Raw genomic sequence first — 23,137 nt, 5'->3', positions numbered from 1 at the left:
AACTTATTTTCAAACATTAAGCTATTAAATGGCTGCTGTATTGTTTTACATCTCAGCAGTGATGATTAAAATGACTTTGCTCGCGTAGGTACTGGGAGGTTGTAAAATATATTCAAAAGGCCTGTAAAAATCATTAACAATGAATAAGTTGGGTTCTATTAGGGACCTATTTTCGAGCCGGAATAAGGAAAAACTGGTAAAGTGCGTGATGGAACTCAGAACACACAAGAGGTAGGTTTTCCGTAGCCATAGTACGAGTACCTAGGTAGGTAGATACATTTTTGGCGATTATTACTTTTAAAATTTTGTGTGTGTGTGTTGTTTCGGAATGACTATGCTGCGTTGGCCCTACTGGCCGCTGCAGCGTCACTGGGGGAGTGGCGAGCGCGAAGCTCTGTCTGGGGGTGAGCCCTAAGGCCTCCTAAGGGTGCCTCCTGTGAGGCTCGGACCACGGCTTAGAATGACGTTGGGATGGGTGGAGTTGTTGGACTACTGGTTAGTCCATAAGTCCCCGAGGCCGTGGCGTGAGTCCACGTCCGGGTTAAAAGGCTATCAGCTACCTTATAATGATTTTAAAGTAAATAGGTACAGTACGCGGCCAAAAGTGATGGACATTGATCTTTAGAAGGAGACAGCAGATTTGTAGAGCACTGTCACGGTCGTTCAGACCGACAAAGCGTCATTTGGTTTTGAGTGACAGAGACAATGCTCTACAAAGATGAAATGTCATTCTAAAGGCCGATGTTCATCACTTTCGGCCGCATACTGTACCTAAGTACTTTAATGAGGTATCATCTAGGGGATTAACCAAATTTTTTTCAACTCTCAATTTTTATGTTCAGGCGGCCACATTAATATACCTTCACAGTGTAGCGGCACCTAACAAAATGGAGTTCTTGTCCCAAAAAAAATATTATGTGTTCTCTATGTCAGTACGATTCGGTGCTTTAAAAAGACGATGAGTACCCAGTACCTTTATACTTTCTTATGCAAGCTGCCTCATCATCTGTTGCATCATAACACGAGAATTGGAGTATTAAACCCTCACTTTTTTGAGATCACATTGACAACAAAAATTGTAATTAAGTGTTCACTTTTAATAGGATTTTTTAAATTGGAATGCTATACAAAACTTTACACAATACATTTCGATACAATGCACACTTTTTTCTTACCAAATCCGTTACATTGAACATTCCATCCGCTGAAGCTGCGAGTTGGGCACGGAGCTATCTCGGCGAGATTTCGAAATTCCAAGAAAGGCAGAGCCTTATAAATTATCTCAAAAGCGCCGACGCGGCCCAACAACCAGAATACTTTTTTTACTCCACAGGTAGGCTGGCGCTAAGAAGGCGAAGGAATTTATAGCTCGCCTCCTTCGTCTCGAAACTTCACCATTAACTTTATTTTAGATCAAACGTAAATCAGTATCTCTATTTATTCTGTTTCTGGTAAAGCTCAAAGCTCAAACAACCTGGTAACCGTTAAGTTATAACCTAATAAATACTTATCCCCTGTGTTTGTAATGCAGGCACACTAAATCCGCTGATGATAAATATTTACATTTACCTACCTATTACAGTACGCGAAAGGTCGAGATGGCAATCGGGGTGGAGATGCCCCCGCCTTATACCCCGATTGCCATGTCGACCTGTCGCGTACTATACATATTAACTAGGTATAGATTTGTATGAGTTTGTGTTAGTTATTTTATAAATATTTCAATAAGGTAATTTTCTCCTTTATGAACATCGTGCATGCAGGTCTTTCCAAAAAATTAACGCAATAGTGGAAATGTTACCTTTTTTTTGTAACGAAGAGGAAATCTTCATAATATGATACCCAACTTTTTCGGAGAGCAATCGGTTTATGTGAGCTTTTTACCCACTAAAACTCCTTCGGTAACCACTCGCATATTGTATTGGAAAGCTTCGAGATCTCAATGAACGCATGGGTGGCGTCAGGCGTGGGTGCCACTCGGGTGCGCGATTGCCCATTGGGCTCGTCCTGAAGAAAGTGGTCCTCCAACTTCACGTGCCTGACTTGTGCCACAACAAGCTGTTAACTTCCCACGATCTTACAGATGCTGAAGTGAACAGCAAGGACTCACTGGAGCCCTCACGACGATGACTATACTAGAAACGTTACCTACCTCATCAGACCCTAATGTAACCAGTTCATAAAGTTGCTTCTAATCTACGGAGTAGAACCGGCTGCTAATAGGTAAATATCAAACTGGTTTCATCCGTCTATCTTCTGTAGGAACTATAAAAAATGCGCGTTGAGCTCGCGTGCATCACGATTCTCGGAAAATAGGGCTCTTGAAACCATCGAACATTCCCGGGCGCAGCCCTGAAGGTCGCTTCTCTAATAATAGCAACCATTGTACCAAGTATAATGTGGCGCCCTGTTCGAGCGACCTGCCGACTGTTAAAATATTACGTTTAACAAAATATGTCAAAGATACAGATGCTTCGGACTACGACTTTCAAGGTCTAAAATACCTTCTCTATGTTATGCCAATTGCTCGAACATCATACGTATGCGCTTAGTACTTACATGCGTTCATATTATCTAACTCCTTTCATATTTTTGCAGTAAAAATCTGTTTTATACAGCGCTTACCTAAAGTAAACAATTTTATAAAAGTCATGTCAAAATCATGAATTCGTATGTGAATTGAGACAAAATTATTAGATTATTTATTAGAAGCAAGAGCAAATCGAATAGATTTCAACAGCCATAAAGCATCTGCTAGACATTTAATGGTACAGACAGCTAAGCCATGAAACAACGGCTCTTTAACCATTGATGTAAACCATTCTGGCGCTTGTGTTCAATGGGTTTCGAATGGTATTCCATTGAAAGTACCTCTAGCGGATGGTGTTCGGTGGAATTTGGGCCACGACGCTGACTCAACGCCGCTGATCTAATCCCTTCCCTCTCGGAGATATTCTCAATAGACTACGTGGATGATAGCAGCTAGATACTAGTGTCTATAAAAGCTATATTGATGGAATTTGCTAACATATGCAACATCTCTTGAATCATCCTCAATTTTCTATAATATTATCTACATAAAAATACAAGGTTAGGCATAATGCTAAGACTTAGGATGGTCGGTAAAACCAGTTGCAAATAAAAAAACAGACTGTATAAAAGCTTGCAATTTCTTTGTGAATAATGTTCATGTTGTTTTTTTCTAAGACAACCAGTCTCCATTGTTTTAACCCGCATACGAGGGTTATACTTAGTCTTCTTTTACAGATTTTTAGCCGCAAAAAAAATAGTAAGAGAACTAAAAACAATGTAGAATTTTAAATTGCTAGTCTTTATACCTAGTTACCTATGTTTTAATTAGAAGTTAGAAGGCACAACCACACAAAGAACTTATAACATCACGATGATCACCGTCTCTATCTATATACTAGGTATCTTAACAAGTCTATCATAAGTCATAACAACATTTTGTCTTTCCCATTCAGTCACGTTACCGTAATTGGTTCTTTCTATCTGGAATCCGTTCCATGCTACATTTTATTCTTTACCAATAGGTGCACAATACTGATCTCTACTATATAAGTACAATACATCTATTATCTTGTCCCATTAAACATTGATTCAGTGAAAATATATTCTTCTTCTTAATTTGCTTTATGGCTTTCAGTAGTGCCGCACCGAGCACAATGCACTTCGCCAATGTCACGTAGAATGGAATGTGAAAATATATAACAGTGCTCATTGTTCATAATGTATAAAAGTAGTTAGTCGAAAGATTTTTAGAACTAGATTTTTTATACCTGCCTTGTGTATCCTAATCAAAAACTATAGATTTGACGTAACCCTTGTCCAAATAACTTTTAATTTGCATTCTGCTGCACAGCCTATCTTCTTTTCATTGTACCAGTTTTATTTCACAAACTCCTTTATTCTTGACTGTAAAAGTAAGCTCCATTGTAAGGTAGTCCTGATAAAGTAGCAAGCAACCTTGATGTTTAATCACCATGACAATGATTTTCCCACGGCCAAGTCTTTGATTGTCGTGGACACTGCGTGGACATCTACCTACGTAGTGGCTAATAAAAGACATGTTGCAATATTTACGACCTTCAGCCTACACGTAGGTACCTAGTGATCGAACATCTAGGAATAAGTATATCTAGATTTAAATATTACGATTTTCTTGTCCATAGACCAGTTAGACACACTACGTTATAGGTACGTGGGCAATCGGTAGGTAGATCTTTAGGCTGATCCTGAAGGCACCTCTATAGCGCGCTCTATCTTAGGCTGCATCATCACTTGCCACCAGGATTGCAGCCAAGCCAAGCGCTAGTCGATCAATTAAAAAAAAAACCGTTCGTGCTGAACTGAACGCATGTTTTGTACTGAAAATGGAAATGACGTCAGCACAATGTCAGCATGCAGTGAAGTAAACGCATTGAAAGCACCAAATAAGGCTGAGCGCGCATTTGCTCCTATAGTCTATAACCTAGCAACCCATTAACTAGCGTGAGGTATAAGTCCCGCAAATTGCTATTGCGCTGGAACCATGTCTCATTAACATCGAAATTACGTCATTTTGACGTCAGCCGAAATAAAAATATACCATCATCTCGAAACTTCAGTCTAGTGCTGACGTCACTAAAAGGCGGCGACGAATATAGCACCACTCTACCACACTTCCTCTAAGCCTCTAAGGTATTAACGTAGTTTTAAATTTCGGCAAGACTAATGGCTTTATAGGGCCAGCTGAAAATTTTGGTGCGTTAGATCGTTGTGACTCTTGCGATTCTAGATACTAGATATTTTTATTTTTGCTTACACTTTATGCGAAAACGAAATCCTCTAATTTTTTTGATCTCCAGCTTAACGATACTACAAACTTAATTTTAAAAGAATCGCTAAGAACAAGCTCAATACATTTGGGCCTCTTATTGCGCAGTTCCATCATGAAGTCACGACGCCACACCGCGTGTTGCTACAGTTGGAGGTCGAACGCCTGGCATTGCCAAATTTGAAGGGGTGACGTCACCGGGCCTCCCAAATCAAATACAGCTCTGCTTCATCAAAAACAAGGTTCCATTTATTTTATAAGATCCATTGCTGAATTACAACCAAACTCGTCCAAGAATTGATAAAAAGAAGTAACGGAAGACGTTCAATTCAAAGTTAATGTTCCCAATATGTTTGCTTAGGATTATATTAGATTGTTATTAGTTAAAGCAGACAAAAAGATCACGTTGTATTGCGGTCGATGTCTCCTTATGAAACAAAGAACAGCTCAGATTAATTTAGCTACTTACCTACTTTTGAAATGATTATTATTTATGCATCTTCATCTTGATACCTAAGCAAGTTAACAAGTGGCAAGTGGAAACGGAAAACTAAACTAGGTAAGTATTCCTTTATTATTACCTATCCTGCCTTTAAAAATGTCAACCTACCTATTTGTTGTGTTGTTCGTTGTTTTCTTTCACAACGAATTTTATTTCATTGGCGAAGTTTAGCATATTAATAAAAATGTTGTCATAAGCCAGAGAGTTTGTTGAAAATAACAATTACTTGACAATAAATATTGTAAGTAGGTACGTATACCTATTACCTACTTATTATGCTTGTTATTTTTCTTCTGTTTGTTTGGAAGCAAGGAAGAAATAGGCTACTAATATCGAATCAGCAACTCTTGTTTCAAAGTGAAAGGTTAAATGGAATAAATTATATTATAGGTCTCCAAATAATATGATATAATAAATAAATAATAATAATAAATTATTACACACACAGGATATCATTTTAGATATCCTGTCTTCTTGGATTCTTCTTGGCTTGGCTGAATTCTGACTCATACCTAGTTATACATATTGCTAATGAGTAGTGTTTTTTTTTTTTTTTTAATACAAAAAATTAAAGCTAGCCTTATCTAATTACTATATAAATCATGACCGCGTGGAATGGTGCCAAGAATACTGGCTGCAATTCCGCGCTGGACTGCCAGGCTGATCCGCTGCGCAAAAATGAGCCAGCCCTTCTGTCACCAGTTGAGGCTATTAATCGCGGTGAAATGTCTCGTAAAAAATTTTTAGCACTAAGACTCCATGGCCCCAGGGTCTCCACGGCAAACGGCACAAAAATGTAACTCTCTATAAGAGAGGCATACTTGCGCCGCTTGCCGTTTTCAGCTGTTTCTGCTGCGGCTCCCGGTCTTGATGCTGTCTTCCTGATATGACACGGGGCCAATGTGTCAACGCAAGTTGCGTCCCACATTAGCGCCCGTCCCCGTTCCCAGGGAACCAGCGTCAATCCATCAGGTCTCTTGCCATCATCCCGACTAATCCCTGCCGGCTCAATGAGCGCAGGAATATTTATGGTGGCAAGAGCTCTTTTAATTGTATCGTTAAGAGAGCCATGCCTAAACAGCCTACCGGAGCTCCTTTGGCAAGAGAGTCCGTGGATTCCAAATTTATCAACCTCTTTTCCACACGGACATCTGTGCTGATGGCACAGTGGTGTTCCCAATCTGAGACCTAGAGCCACACGAAAACTTTCGTTATCTAAAAGTGTGCCGAGATTTTTTGATGGCAAGGCATGCAGCCAATACCCAGATTCCTTTTCGGATAATGCTAGAAGCCTGGCACGATCTCTGTCACTTGTAAGATTTTGAACCAAATTCGTATGTGTCAGTTGAACCAATGGCAAATCCCAAAGTTTTTGTGTAGTACGTTCCTTCGGGATGTCGACATTGGGACATCTGACCTTCCAACTCTCTAGGGCCTCTGTGGCATAGGTCAATGATGAATTGGATTTGAGAATTTGAGAGCTAAGCTCTTTTATACTATGCACAGAGGACAGAAAAGCCGGAAGAGCTACACTGGAAATTTTCCTCACGCCGATGCCACCGTACTTGACCGGTAAAGTTGCTTGGTTCCAGGAGTGCTCATCAAAAGTTAAATTTAGAATTTGTTCTAGTGTACTTTTAAGGGTGGCATCCATGTTATCGAGTAGTCCATGAAATTTCCAAATTGGGCTCGCGCGGAGAATGTAAATTAATTTAGGTACAAAAAGGCAATATTTTAGGATCGAAAATGCAATGTGAGAATTTAGAGTGCCCAATTTGTCGGTATTAGCCGAAAATGTTCTGACTTTTTGATCCAAGAGTGGTTGTATGCGTAGTGTTAAGATGACAATTTTGCATATGTTACGTTATACGTATGCATTTATGTACAAGGATCTCGTTTCACATCGTTTGTCTGTGGAGATTGCACAATGCTCATTGTGTTCTTCGCCTTCAGATGAACGAATAATGCCCTCACAGTTACACACTATAATGATACAGACCTATTGTGTGGTTTGCACGCATTTGGAGTTTACGTTGAATTTTTACTGATCATAAAATTTCCTTCGGTCACAGAATATATTATGTATTTACATCACAGTACTAGCGTCCTTCGGTCTAATGCCGCGGTGGTATAAGCATATCTGCTACATTTCCTTTAGAATAATTCCTAAACAAATAAATATGCCCCATTGGGTTTTCACTGCATACACCTTCGGAGTAAAAAGTCACATAAATTGAAGGTACCAATGATAATACCGAGAGGAAAGAAAACAAAAGTAAATAGAATATATTATTGCCACGTTTAGCTGTTCGGAGCGGAAAATGCATTTTAATAAACTTGACTAACCGTTGTCGTAATTGTTGTAGGAGGAATCTATGTGTGGTTGTCGTGACCCAATAGATTTATTATTGTGACATATTTTAGCCCTTAGATAAATTATTTGTCTCTGCTGCGTCGTCATCTATCTAACATTTATCTAAGCTTAAGCCTTTTAGACTAAACTATTTCTGTAAAGCATCCATTATCAGACGACATAGGTACCTAATATTATTTTGGTATCTGATATTGAAATCCTTAAAAGTACTTACGGAATTTGGGTATACTTTGATATTGTGAAGTACTATTAGGTAGGTATATAGTATAAACGTTGGTAGTTGGTACCTAATCATGGTACCTATGAAACGTATTAGGTACCTATAGCATAGCTATATCTAAGTCTTAGCTTTCCAATTGACTAGTCGCAACTTGTGGCTTTCGCAAGGTTGGCGCGAGCTCTTGCGAAGCAATGGCGGATAGAAAGCGCCGCGCGACCTCACTTTCACTCTACTAGCATGGTATCTACTGATTCAGTGACTAAGGTAAAATGAAACTTTGAGATTTATATTTTATAGTCAATGCTCGTAACCCACAATATCAATATTTTACCATATTATAAACTTCCTAAATCCCCACAGGTCACAGCCACAGCTTAGGAGTGCAGTAGGTACTTACAAATCCTATACAAATCCAATATACAGTCAATCAAGTTTGTACAATATCAATTTATTATCGACAGTTCATGAATTTTTTTAGGAGTGCATTTGAAATGAGGAGTTGAAAGTTGAAACCAGAATTTTCTGGGACCATCTTGCTAAGTTTGCCATGTTAAAAATGTTGATGATTTACTGTGTGTGAGTTACACTAAAACTGTTCTCGTTTTTTGAAGTACCTAGTTTAATAACGATATAAATTACGTAACTAGTGCCTACATAATTTAAATCCAAAAATAAAAATGCTACATAGTGCTACACAGGTTGGGACGATTTTTATGCCAAATCGGGTAACGTTTCTCAAGAACAAGCTATGGCCTCATTAATATTTATTTTGGGATACTGTTATCAGCGGGGTTCAATATGCAAAGTTAAAATAAAACAAGACAAGCGTTATAATATTTCGATGACAAAGGGTGAACAAAATATCACGTCGATTCAAAGTCCATTTACCAACAGAAGATTTGGCAGCAAACTGCCACTGCAAAAATCTTACCTTTAGCTACCTCCGTGTCTTGCCAATCCCAAAGTCCCAACCAGTAAGACCGCAACAATATCAAATGTTCTTGGAAAATTAATTACAGATTTATTTCTCCGGTACCTACTTGGTAATCATTTGCCCGTAACATGCCCGTATCAATACCAAGTGTTCTTGCATTTGTGCCCGGTACTTGGTAATTGGTAATCATTTGATACTTGATAGCATGATTGATATTGTTGTTGAACGTCATTCATCCAACCTAGTAAATCAATTGAAGTCAGTGTCAATTGATTTCCAATAACTGTTTACAATTGAGACGGACGAGGCATGCGGGGCCGTTTGATTGTTTAATTAACAATCGACTGGGACCATAGTCTGGGACAATTTGTGACGGTAGTGCATATCAACATAAAATGGTAAACACATGTCTTTCCCTGCAGGAGGTTGGTTATCTCGGAACTGGTAAATTGTAAAACAAACATGCCTTACCAAGAATTTAAAGTAGGTAGGTGTTTACTTATTGAGAAAGAAAGTTTTTAAATCTTTTTTTCAAGAAATGACCACCTAACACTGGGTGAATGAAAAATACGTTGTTCCGTGGATGTACAATGATAGGAGAGTTAGAAAAAGCTAATTTATAATGTTTATAATTTATAAATGAACAAGTTATGAATAATAATGAAAATGAATAGTTAACTACTGTTGTTAATATTAATTTTAAATTCTCATTTTATTATTATAATAAAGGTAGTTAACTAAGGACTAATTAAAATAGGAATATCAGTCAATAAATTCTGTGACTTAGTGTGGTCTTGCCTTTAGTCTGTAAAATATTTGTTTAATAGAGATATCGACAAAGTATCCTCGCCCATAATTACTGTTGCTATCTAGCAAGAGTTAAGGATACTGATAAACTTAAACATTCAGAAAATTATACTTTGTACAGTATACATAAGGCAGGATGCACGGTACACTGGAGCGAGACGGTTGCGCGTCGTGGCATGGAAAGTTCACGAATATTATAGTAATAACATTCCGGCTGCAGTTCACATTTGTAAGACTCTAAAATTATCAGGAGTAGGTCTATTTTTGAAGGGCGTTCTAAAAGACATAATACTGTTTCCAAGTATAACGATATAGCGTTTCAAAGCTGTAAACAAAAGACAAGCGTAGATTATATTATCACTATAATTTTCAACCATCAGTCATTACCGTAAGGTTCACATTTGATAGTGACGAAATGGCAGTTGGAACATTCTCGAACTTTCTAGTTGTTCCATGAACCGCTTCCGCCGCTGCTCCTTCCGTCTCGGGTTGCTGGCTGCAGACATTCCTTGGCCGGATACCGGACCCAGTCCAAGAATGCGGACCAAACGAGTGCGCTGATGGCAGGATAGCCTAATGTACCCTTGGGGCAAATGCTCTTACTAACATTCCTTGCAAGATATCCAAGGCTGATCTTCCCAAGCTCACTTTAAAAGTTCATTAAGTTATATGAAAATTATCTAGCATTTGTGGCTTCATTTATCTTATTTATTAGTTTGGGTTTACAACTAATAGAAGTCGGGTGGCTGTTTTTATCTATATTCAGTATCGTGAGAATGTTTATGGGATACGATTTCATATCTCTGTAAGTTAAGCGTCCCATTCAGAGAATGTCGCCGCTGTTGCCTGGTCCCACGCACATTTGCGACCCATGTGTTACAAATTATAATACCACAGTTTAACATGAGAGCTGGTTTTTTTTGTGTTTCATTAAAAGAATAATATGTCCCTGTAAGAATAATATAATGTAAGAATAATATGTACCATGTTCATTAAATTTTCTCAACAAAATTTTCTCCTTTTTTGACAAAGACGTATTGAGTTTTGTCATTTTGTGATTTAAAAGCTTTAAAAGTAGCGGAACTTTTTCCAACTACCTTCAATTACTATTGAACTGCGCTCGTATCTGTAGACTTAGATGAATTATTGTAGACTATAACAGATTGTAGATTCCATTATATCTTTGTAAATTCTATTCTATATAGTAGGTAAGTACATCTTTTTCCTTAACATATTTTTGTTTTGCTTTTGTAAGGTTCCTTATCCTTTATAAAACCCAATATCTTAAGCTCAAAGTAAAAATATTTGTACTTCTCGTATCTATTCATATCTCATAACGTCTTAATAACATAAAATGCTAAATTGAGGTTAACGCGTAGATTTACATTTCTACAAAACAAATGTTCAAAATAAGTATTTATGTATTTTTTCTGTAGAATACGTGTCTTGTTCATAGTACATGAAAGAAAGGTTTTGCTTCTTTTTACATTTCTAAACAATGCAAGAACGAACTAGCAAAGTTGGTGAGGCGTTTACAGTGCCCTGTAGGAAATAATGCACATGGAACTTTAGAAAGAGATAACGCTTTGGTAGAGGTCTGTCTCAGTCGATATAACATAATGTACTGTACCCATTGATATAAATGACAAGATATGATAGATAAGATTCTTAAAACCTGCAGCATTAATGCTGAGCTGGGGCCATTTCATCTTGTGCCAAGTGGGTGCAAGAACTAATTTTAGATTAAATTAATTATTAAGTACTTCTTATTATCTACTAACTACTAACCATTAATTTTAAGTTTGTTTGTACCTTAGGCATAAGATGAATAAACTAGTTTTCTTTCTTTCTTTATATGGTCAAGCGGCGACAAAATTTTTCACAGTTTAGGAACCAAATAAATCAGCGCCACCTCTTAGATACTAATGAACGAACCGTTTGAAATTCAGACGTCACTGAGGTTGCATTGGTGCTAAAGCACCACTGTGTCGGTACCATTTTGTTTGTTCAATAAGCCTGTCCATACGAAGCATCCCAATTCGGGCTTAGCTAGATTTACATAAAACCTGTGCATAAAACATCCCACAAATTATACATTCATGATCATAAGACGTTGCTTATGAAGCAAGAAAAGTAACGCAACATAATACAGAATACAGATTTGTCAATGAGACATTCAAGAGTGATGGGAATATTTTTCGGGAGCGTAACGGTTTTTGTATTATTTTTTGTCCTCTTTGACCGTGTGAAGAAGGTGCCTCAATGGATGCAGTATGTGAACGAGACGACCAATTTCACAGGAGCTGTAACATTGCACATCAGTTCCCTTCGATGACATGAAATAGCTTTAAATTGACGGGACGGGGAGGATCAACAGTTATTGGTTTATTGCTAGGCGTTTTCAATGAAACGTTTCTTTGAGCTGCGTCGTTCTTTAGACCTCATTGTTTGCTGTTTTCATACGTAGCAGTTTCTTGGAATAATCGTGGGAGGAAATAATTTTCTCATGGCTTCGTGTACCTACCTATTAGCTATTACATGGGTACCTAATTAAACTAGGTACTTATGCTAATATTACAAACTATTGTGAAATGCTACAATGCAGTGAATTCAAATAGGAAATATCGTATGCAAATTGCGATACCTATCCAACAATTAGCAATAAAATATGTTTTGATACTCAGAATACAAACAATTTGTTCATTTTTCTAACCTAAGCGATGATAATCGTGATTTCGTTTTCGTTGCTTGGCTAAATTATTATGACGTGGTTATGCCATAATTAATTATCTATATCTCTTATGTTACTTTAGAAGTTAGACGTGATTTTAACCATTGGATTTGTATAATAGGTACCTAATTCCTCAAAGGGTTTTAACATGATAAAGTTTAACCAACAAATAAAATTTGCTGCAACAATCCTTTGTGAGTCTTGGCTCGGAATAATATTCAAATATGAATTTTATAATGGTCTACAATATTCTACTTCTGCACTATACGTGCTATCTCAGAATACAGAATTATTCTGTATTATTCTGTATTCTGAGCGTGCTATACGTCCTTCAGTCAAGATGTTGTACTTATTTTCGTGGGTCTTCTACGCAATGTGTGCACATCTTTTCCGGAGTCTTCCTTTAGCAAGAAAAATTACAGGTCTGTAACCTACGAATATAACTTGGGTAGACCGTAGGCCGCTAGGTTACTTTCATAATATTTTTTTGACCTTCAGCCTAAGATATTTTTATTTCGTAGCCATTTCTTTTTTTTTTTTTTTCGTAGCCTTTAGCTCTTTTTTTCTTAGGTAACTAGGGTTAGTGCCCTGAGCTAGACTATTAATAGTAATAGACGGTTATATCCTACAAACTGCAAAAAAACTAAACCCTTCTCGCTGCAGTGGAATGCAGGTCCGACCGTCCTTCAAGCTATTAAGGGACAACGACACGACCCAAATTACCATAACGCGTTAGGTACTCGTTAAAGGTAAATTAGTTAATTGGTTTAAAAACCCTGACTCGATTGACTGGTCAAATGCAAGTCAAATATATTCGTTCAATATTTAGGTAATCAACATCAAGAATCGTGACCTCAAATTACAAAACAAGAACATCTTAATAAGATACATTTGAAGGGAAAAGGGGAAATCCTGGAAAATACCTAAATTTGTGAATTACAGTACCTACGGCACGGCACGGAAAATAGACTTTACTTAGTTATATATTTTATTGATGTATGTACATATTTCTATAATCAATACTTAACTAAGTACCTAATAATAATCCATTGCAATCAAAAAATTATAAACTACTTATATTTCTAGCTAAGACATGCTTAGACGTCAGAACATGGCGAAAACTTTTTCCAAGCTTTTCCCTTTGTTGGTTCAGACATAATATAAGCGCTAAAGCGCCATCTGTTTTATTTTTAGTGCCAATTTGCAAGGACTTAGTTAAAACTGTGGTTAAAACTAGACTGATTTGACTAAGAATTGTACCTAATACATCTATCCGCCAAAATACTCTAGATTTCGCAAAAGTATCTCGGCGCTTGACCTTTTTCACATGGCATGTGGCGGCGCAGGCGGGGGCGGGCGGCGGGCGGCGCGGGCGCATTGCCGGTCGCGTTCTCACGGGAACGCTCGGTGATTGCACTGCATTACGCCCTGCATTGGGCGGTGGTGGGCCGCTATAACAGGCCACTGACAACCACGAATAACTGTGGACAAGACACATACATTGACATGAATACAAAAATTTTGTTTCAACACTAGAAATATTGTTTCAAGATTATGAAATGCCAGATTACGTGATAATCGACTCGATCGCGATGTCACGCAACTTATATTTCTATCAAATAAAATTACTTATTTTCTACAAACTTTCACATTACAAACATCTTACGCGACGTGCTCTTAAGTATTCTTGGTATTTTTATAGGAAATATGGGAAATACATACCTACCTACCTACAATGACTTCGTTCTATCCTACAGTAAATAAAATCCTAAAATCCTATAAAATCTTAGTAAATCTACTAAGATTTCATCAAATACCTACCTACTCATTAAATAAGTATGCATCGTTTGGGGCAAGTGGCGTATGTTTTCAGAACTATACAATAATAAGTAAGTAGAGTTAAATTTTTATTATTTAAATTTTATTCCAATAAACTTTTACAAGTGCTTTCGAATCATGAACTGTATAATAAGTTCCACTTCGAAATGCTCTCCATAATTCATACCAATGACGTTCATACTGGGAAAAACCAGCAAGAAACTAGGTGGCTGCTCTTTTCAAAACTTCAATTTACAGTGCTATGCCACGTACGTACATAAGTAATTTGCAGCCCTTGGCCTATACTTGCACATCAGGGCGTTGATCAAACTTAAAATGAAACTTTTTAGGTGAGAAGTTAAAGATTATATTGTAGTACCTAGGTAGGTACTACCTAGGCATCATTTGGAGCTACAAGGGAAAACAGAAAACTACAGAGGTAGGTAGGTACTTACGGAGAACATTTTTTGAGCGCACGTATCCGTTGAATTATATTGTAGGTACCTACTAAAATAACTAACGTCACGTAAGTAGGTATCTGAGGAATCTTTAAACCGCTAATGACGTAACTGTAAAATCTCGTAATGGTCTAATGAGGTCACTTAATAAAAAATATTAATTATAAAAAGACTCAATGAAAAAAGAAAGTGGTTAGTTACCACTTAGTTACCGAGTAAAATAAATTCATAAATTAATAACCTATTTACCGAGTCCAAAACTATTTATTTTCTAGTTGCTGCTTCCATTGAGAGTTCCGCGACTTCGTTGCAAGCGCCTGGGTCTCGTTTCCAATCAACAATGGAATGCGTCTACTTTTTGATCGCTCAGCGCAGTTCACTTCACTCCTGTCCGATAGGATCCAGTTTTTATCCCGTTCCTGTATTTACAATCTGTTTGCGCTCGGAAATAAGGACCTGGAATTGTCTTGACAGTTACATCGAAAATTGTGTATCTACTTATCTACCTACTTGATGATATAATTGGTAGGTAAATCGTTACCCAATACTTTATTACCAAAAACTTCTCCTTTATTATGTTTTGGTTTGATCACTTGAATTCGTAAAATGGTAATTAGGTAGGTAAGTACATATATGAACTAATTTTACAAAACAATGTACCTAGGGGTCCATTTTTAAAAATTATATGCAAGTCCTTTACCCATTTAAACATTTGGTCCATTTTCTCACTAACAAAATTAAAAAGCGTGAGTTTTACAAAAGCCAAATTAAAAATCAAGATTTGGACTCAGGTAGACCTAGATCGTACTAAATTTACCAAATTATAATGATAACACGCAGTAGGGCATCTACCTACTTGTTAGTTCCTCGATGTTTTTGGTTTCAAGATCATGATTGGCTAAATAACAAAGCAACTGGATGGCGTAAGTCTGTAGTTAGCCTGTAATTATCTGAAAAAGAAATGTGAATCGATTAAAAAGGTGACGCCTCGAACGTGCTCTCCCTTAGCTTACTTGTAGCCGAAAAAGGTGATAACTTTATTCATCGGTAGTGTTGATCTAGATTCAGTAGGTAAGTTGCCAGCTTCATATAAATTTAAATCGGTTTTGTTAGGTACATAATATAGCATACCTACATAGTCCGCGAAAGGTCGAGCTGGCAATCGGAGTATGTACCTACGTCGTCCGCACCGTCCGCGGGGCGTTCCCTCCCCGATTGCCATCTCGACCTGTCGCGTACATGCTATAATACTGTACTATGTACATGTCTATATCGGTTGGAACTTGGATCATCGCTAAGAAACTTTGTTATTTGTTTTCCATAATATTATCATCCCCGGACCCCGATAGTTTCAACGTAGATAGGTACACTACTTCCTATCTCGTATTGAGCATTTTAATTGATAGTTATTTCTATAACGAAAATCGGAAATAAGCCCGACAAACTAGTGGAAAAATTAAGTAATCTAAATTACTACATACTGAGAAGAAGCTGTTTACAGATATAGGCACTACATAATATCAATATCTCGATCCTCAAGTGACAAAAACTTTCCAATGTGTTTGTATTTATTACTTACTTACAATAATTTATAGCGTTGAAATTATGATTTGTGTGATTTCTGTACAGAAATAACAGTTGCCGGCAAGATTTTTTTTAGTTGATACTTACCTAGGTATATAAGTATTACTTTTTTTAAATACATATCAAAAATTGCGGAACCGGCAAGATTTGAACCTGCGTCTTCTGTGTCGTCTTAGCGGTCAGAGCGTCGTCGGGCGCGATCCCATTATTGATATGTAGGTATTTAAAAAATATTTAGAAATTTCCTTGAACCGTAGGTAAAAACACTCAAAAATTATAAATATAGGTACGTAGTCAAAGTCAAAGTCAAATGATTTATTCAAACTAGGTAATAAATTACTCTTATTGATGGTCTGGTATGGTGTTAGATTTGTAAGATATAGTGGTGATAATTATTACGCAAACTTAAAACTAAAGCTACGAGGGTTCCAAACGCGCCGTCTGAGAAGAGCCCACAACAAACCCTACGTTACGTAAATACCCTAACTGTACTTAAGCATGTGTATTGCATGCACTGAAATGACGAATTAGCACTATATTCAATTCAAATATTGTTATTCAATAATAATTTGTTTATTCATCAGAAGAATATCAAGGACTAGTTCCAATTTCAACTCCAGAAATCTATTGCTCTCCAGAAATCAGAATTTCAGATTCTAAATATACATATGAACAATCATTCACAGCCCACAATCTGGATTCTAGTCATATATCTAATGAAACAAGTCTGGACAAATTCCAGTGCTCATTTTCTTAACACGCATTTGCTAATTGAAAGTTGAACTTTGAAGTAAGTAATGCATACAGCATTAGATTAGAATAACGTCGTGTGACTCACGGTAACACGCCTACGTCTGACCCGAGTCCAAACCTACCGTGTACAAAATGTTTTAATAGCTCCGATACGAGGATTAATTCCGCTCGATATGGACTTTAAACTCAGGGCTGCCGGCTGTTACACGTCTGACGTCTGGAATTGGATACAGGAGATATTAATATTATAACATGCAGATCTTCGTAAGATCTGAGATTAGGTCTTCAGGGAAATTCCAAAGCATAAAAATCTTAATGTGATCAAAATAATAATACTTACTTCTTAAATCAAATTTATAAGGATTTGCAAAAACGTGGTCTTTATTAGGCGAACTTACCTTATGACCTAAAGCAGTTTTGAAGAGGTTATTATAATAGTTTTATGGGTATGATATCAAAATTGTCAACAAATTTCTTATTATGTAGCCACTAGCTACTGACTTCTATACAACAAAACGTTTAACGTATACGCCGCGCAAATTGCTATTGCGCTGGAACCATGTCTCATTTACATCGAAATGACGTCATCCGAAATAAAAATATACCATCAGCTCGAAACTTCAGTCCAATGCTGACGTCACTAAAATGGCGGCCACGCGCATTAGCAATTTTCGGGACTTATATCAAACAAACCTAACCTAAACTCCTATTCTGAAGTTATTTTTTATAAGATTTATCTGAGTAATCAACCACATTGGACATTGTTGTCTCTACCTTGATATATAGACAGGAAAACAAAAGAGATCTAAATACTTACCTGAACTTCGCAAGAATCTTGACCACACTACAATATTAGACAGGGAAATTTTAATCTCAGCTTAATATAAATCAGGCTGATAAGCTCTATCTTTCTAACAATTCTATTTGATACATACAGGCAACTAACAACATGACGAAACCAATTGAAGAATCTAATGAATACATAGTCCGAGCATAATATAACGGTTTTATAACTGAGTTGTCCGAACTAACACCATAAAAATGCTGCAAAATTTGCTGTGAGGTTATTCACCCAAATAAATCATCTAAGTAGGTATTGTACTTTGTAGCAAATTATCGTTCTCTTCTTTTTGCCTATTTGAAAGTTTTTATCTGACTCATCAGTGGTCAGCATCTCTCACTTCGATCTCAATACTTTTTTATCAAAGTTTATTCTGTAAGTGTTACTTTAACTGTTTATACCTACTAAGTATTAGATACACTTATAAGGAAGTTATTACCTCAACATACTGGTCTTGTTTCAAAATTATAATTTCACCCAAAATCTCTCGAGTTAAACACCACCCACATTTTATTTATCAAGTCAAAAGCCAGTTCAATGTACTGAGAGTGATTGTTACGTCGAATTTGTAGCCTACTTAGTGGGAAGCTTTAACAAGCTTCGATAGGAAGCTTAGCAAATATTACACGAGTGATTAGAGGATTAGACCGAGAAAAAGAAGCTTCATTATAACAGCTTCAAACCAAACTTTATTAAATTTACAGCACTGAATTTGGAAAACGCGTCTGTCTATTTTTGCTATGACTATGAAGACTATAAGTAAGAAGGTATTGTAATTAGTTTGAGGATTTTCCAGGCTAGAACATAAAATAGTGCAGTTTGCTCTGACATCAAATCTGTTTGTAATAAATTGTCAGTTTTCGTGATTGCGTAAATCAAATTAGAAGCTTTAATACAACAATAGGTGCACTGTAATTCTTCAATCCTTTTAGGCATAGAAATATCAATAGCTCTCTAATCAATGCTTTTAGGCAATTGGAATCGTTTTAGCCAATTGACTTAATCGATTCCGAATGGCCCTATATTTCCACCCACACATTTCCAATTCGGGAGTTGCATCAGGGCCGGGCTGTCGGTTATTTTGGTCTCGTGACTGCGTAAAGACATGACGAGGCGCCATGAGATCACCGATTCTCATTATTGGCCAAATGGGGATATGTTCGGTCATGACAAAAAAGCAACCGTCGCGCATGTGCAATTGTACTGTCGTCTTGGCCGCCATATTTATTACTTTTATGGATCCTAACGAGCCGTTTTCAGTGGAGTCTTTTATAGCTAAGCTCAGCATTTTTCTTCTTAGAAATTGACTTTTGTCGACAAAACAGTCGACAACTTCATGCAATTAGGTATATTATGTATATCGTACACTTTAGGTACCTATTATTCATATAGGTCTTATTATTTACAAAGATATTAAAATACAATAGATACATGAGAGCTCTTTGGCAGTTTATTTTCCAAACAGTATTTTTAATCCCCGACGTAAAAGAGGGGTGTTATAAGTTTAACGTGTGTATCTGTGTACTTGTGTATCTGTATATCTGTCTGTGGTATCGTAGCTCCCCAACAGATGGACCTATTTTGATGCGGCTTCTTTTATTCGAAGATGGTTCTTACTTTCTTAGCTACGCGCTACGGTTGGTGAAAATCTGTTTAACCTTTTGAAGACTATTAGCTGTTTTCTCAGCCGGTGTAGTGATCTCAGTCAATCAGTTGATATTTATATTACAGTACCTACCCGGCAGTAAATATTTAACATCAACCTTTAGAAAGAGATAGCGGTTTCGTAAAGCGTTGTCTCTGTCGTTGAGACCGACAAAACGTTACATAGGTATGACTGACAGAGACAACAACAACAACAACAACTGGAATTGTTAATTCTGTTGTAAACAATCTCTAAAACTAAACAAAATGGACAGGTCTAGATATAGTGCTATCCTTTTCTGCAGGAAGCATTATGAAAGGGATGGCATCTACTTTAAGACCTGTCATTTTAGTTTAGTTTTAGAGATTGTTGTACAGTGAAATTAGCCAGGCTGTAGCCTGTACACATAGCTATAGAATTTTATATCAGCTATTTAATTTTGGGTAGTCGTTCACAATGAGGTCATTTTAAGAGTTCCTATATTTGGCACAGATTTTTTATCTAGATAATTTAATTAATGCCAGTGTAATAGTTTACCCAATTTTTTACTATGAAATCTATCTAACCTTGCCCATTTTTGCGTCCAATCGTCCGAATCGATCACGGCTCACTGCCGTTGCGTTTTACTTCACATTCAACATTCAGATAACCATTACGTATCTACCTACCTGACTATTCCGTCGTCAATTTGTATACTAATATCAAAATTAACATACGCAAGTAGGTACCTTAGTTTTGTTTTTGTTACATTATTAAAGTGAGTTTTCTTTCAGGTTTATGTCATTATAATCATTGGCTTACGAAATGGCTGCAGAAGGAAATTTTAGTGATATACAATTCACTTTGAGCAATGGGGTCAAGATGCCAGCTGTAGGATGTAAGTACATAACATTATGTTCTTTATATATCGTGTGTATGTCAAAATGGATATTTATGCAGGTTACTAATAAGTATAATTAGAACTGAAGCCGATATATTACATTATTTTAAAATTTACTTGAATTTTCCTTGTTTTAACAGGATTGGTTATTAATTTTACCGTTTCGATCAACTAAGTACCTATATTAAATTAACGCTATGAAACAAATGCTAAAATCCTAGTATATTCTGTACGTTTTCTTTGCAGTAGGAACATATCGTATTCGTAACAATGAGGTTCTTTACAATGCTGTTGATAATGCTTTAGAAGCTGGATATCGATTATTTGGTAAGTAGGCACCTTTTAAGTACAATGAATTTAAAGTTAGATTAGTAGAAGAACCAATGTGGCTAATTCCTTTGTACACAATCTCTAAACTAAACTAAAATATCACGTCTAAATCTATTGCTATCCCTTTCATAATGTTGCTTGCGGAAAAGGAAAGCACTAGACTTAGACCTGTTAATTTAGTTTAGTTTAGAGATTGTGTACTAGAGAATCGGCCCCAATATTTACTTTATGTATTTGCAGACACAGCTGCTGTTTATCAAAATGAACAATATCTAGGTAACGCATTGCGTGATTTATTACCAAAATATGGACTTACTCGTCAGGACATTTTTATCACAACAAAATTGTGTAAGTACCTACCTCCTAGACAAATGTACGTACCTACCGTATTTTACTATTGTACGTAAATACTGATGATATATTTTCTATTACAGCCCCATCTGATCTCGGAGGTAACGTTTCTAAGGCATTTAACACGTCTTTAGAGAATTTAGGCTTGGAGTATATAGATTTGTACTTGATCCATTTCCCGGGCGCTTCCAGAATTCATGCTCAAAATTCCAATAATGCAGAATTACGAATCGAAACATGGAACGCATTCACCAAACTTTATGACCAAGGTAAGGTCAAGGCGATCGGCGTATCGAATTTCACAGTCAGACATTTAACAGAATTAGCTAAGGCAACGACTGTGGGACCTATGGTGAATCAGGTTGGTTTCAATTCAATAATCTGTACAAAGTAATTCGTAAAATGGAGGTATTAAAAATTATTACGTTTGTTTTGGTGCAGGTTGAGTGGCATCCCCACTATTACCAACGGGATTTGCAACAGTATTGTAAAGATCATAATATACTTCTTCAAGCTTACTGCTCTTTTGGTGGTTTGGCAGTAAGCAACAACTCATTAATGGAAGACCTTGTGGTGGTAGACATAGCAGCTAAATACAACGCCACTTCTGCCCAAGTTCTGCTAGCGTGGGCTCTGCATCGAGGTGTAGCCGTCATTCCCAAGTCGACCACTCCACAAAGAATTAAGGAGAACATACAATTAAATTTCAAATTGTCTGAGAGTGATCTTTCACAAATTGATAAACTCGGTGCTGTAAATTGCAAATATGCTTGGGACCCTAATCCAGTTGCTTGAACGCGTAATACTGACATTAAAATGTTCATTTGTATCCATAAGGTTTATGACATAATATTATGGCATCAAAGGTTATTTAAGATTATGAAACAAACTGAATAATTGCATTTATTTTTCTAGAATTTAAGTAAGTATTAATTTTCTTTACCTACTGTCGCTGTTTTTATAGATATGTATTCAGTTTTAGAACTGGGCTATAACTTCCTTTGGGGATGTGGGCTCGTGGTCTGTGTGGTTTATGATATTATATATATTATGTTTTATACAAGATGGTCAGATATAAATGTTACTATGCTACCTTATCAATAACCGCTATGTATTTTTTCAACTTTATAATTTGTTATGTGAAAAAACTCTGGTTTCTTTTACTTGTTCGTTTTTCTTTGTGTAATTTCCCTAACTTCAGGTGTTTAACTATGTATATATAAGTCTAAACTGGTCAAGCGTGATTCATGACTCAGACAAGACTAGTTCTATGTATTTAATTTCTTAAGATAAAATTGCGCTGTAAACGATACCTAATATAACCATAGCTAGAACACCGTAGAAGTCTTTTTTAACAAAAAACAGATGGGCACTATCAAAATGCGATAATCATATCTACTGGTTATGCAAATAAGATGATAAAAAGATGAAATTATAACGTATCTGACCAGTACAAGTTGAAACAAGTTCGATTCTAGCCATTTTAATAGGGGGCCACGAGTGTAAAGTGTGATTATTCACAGATTTCGCTACCTTTTATTCGCCCCCCTAATGCAGGGCCCGTACCAAATTACGTATTAATAAATTCAATCCAGTTTTCATTCATATGCAATTCGATGTTTTTGTAAGAAACACCTATTGGAGTGTCAACTGGGTCGCAGATGTGCGCTGGTTTGAGAAATTAGAATAATATATTCGTGTGAACTCGAAACTTTATGTTTGAAATACATGAAGTGACAGTAATTTATTTATTTAACCTTTGAAAATTCTAAAGCCCTTCAGAGAATACTTACTTATGCCTGAAATCTAGTTACCTGGGAGTTGGAAGTTTTTGTATTTGACGTCAAAAACCGATCAATGCTGTCGTCAATATTAACGTAAGATTTAATTATTTTACAAAGTTAGCACAAAGTAAATAAGAATTCTATTTTGTGTAGCTCACAGACGTCAATGTAATAGATTGACTCGTGACAATGTCTTTAAAAAATTGAATAATTACCACAAAATATTAAATAGGTAGTACGTACTCTGTTACACGAATTTTAAAATGAAAATTCAATTTCATACTACCA

At 36.5% G+C, this 23,137-nt stretch overlaps 1 protein-coding gene across 8 annotated transcripts in view; it reads left to right on the top strand.

The window, feature by feature from the left end:
* LOC117986599 (uncharacterized oxidoreductase YtbE-like) overlaps nt 1-22,228 on the top strand; it is a 28,889-nt gene extending 6,661 nt beyond the window's left edge. For 2 of the 8 annotated variants that reach the window (XM_069501851.1, XM_069501852.1), the window contains exons 2-8: nt 2,084-2,223; nt 4,946-5,079; nt 20,278-20,381; nt 20,631-20,711; nt 20,955-21,062; nt 21,149-21,426; nt 21,507-22,228. In XM_069501851.1, the coding sequence (XP_069357952.1) occupies nt 20,309-20,381; nt 20,631-20,711; nt 20,955-21,062; nt 21,149-21,426; nt 21,507-21,860 (894 nt within the window). In that variant the 5' untranslated portion in view covers nt 2,084-2,223; nt 4,946-5,079; nt 20,278-20,308 and the 3' untranslated portion in view covers nt 21,861-22,228. Of the gene's footprint in view, nt 1-2,083; nt 2,224-4,945; nt 5,080-5,377; nt 5,397-15,187; nt 15,207-20,049; nt 20,382-20,630; nt 20,712-20,954; nt 21,063-21,148; nt 21,427-21,506 lie in introns of those variants that run through there. The other 6 variants (XM_069501853.1, XM_069501857.1, XM_069501854.1 and 3 more) reach the window with 5 other exon arrangements.
* Nucleotides 22,229-23,137: the final 909 nt, after the last annotated feature.

The sequence above is a fragment of the Maniola hyperantus genome, chromosome 11 (genome assembly GCF_902806685.2).
Source record: "Maniola hyperantus chromosome 11, iAphHyp1.2, whole genome shotgun sequence".
Taxonomy (NCBI): Eukaryota; Metazoa; Arthropoda; class Insecta; order Lepidoptera; family Nymphalidae; genus Maniola; species Maniola hyperantus.
The sequence above is the reverse complement of the archived record's forward strand: the minus strand, read 5'-3'. Positions and strand labels throughout refer to the sequence as shown.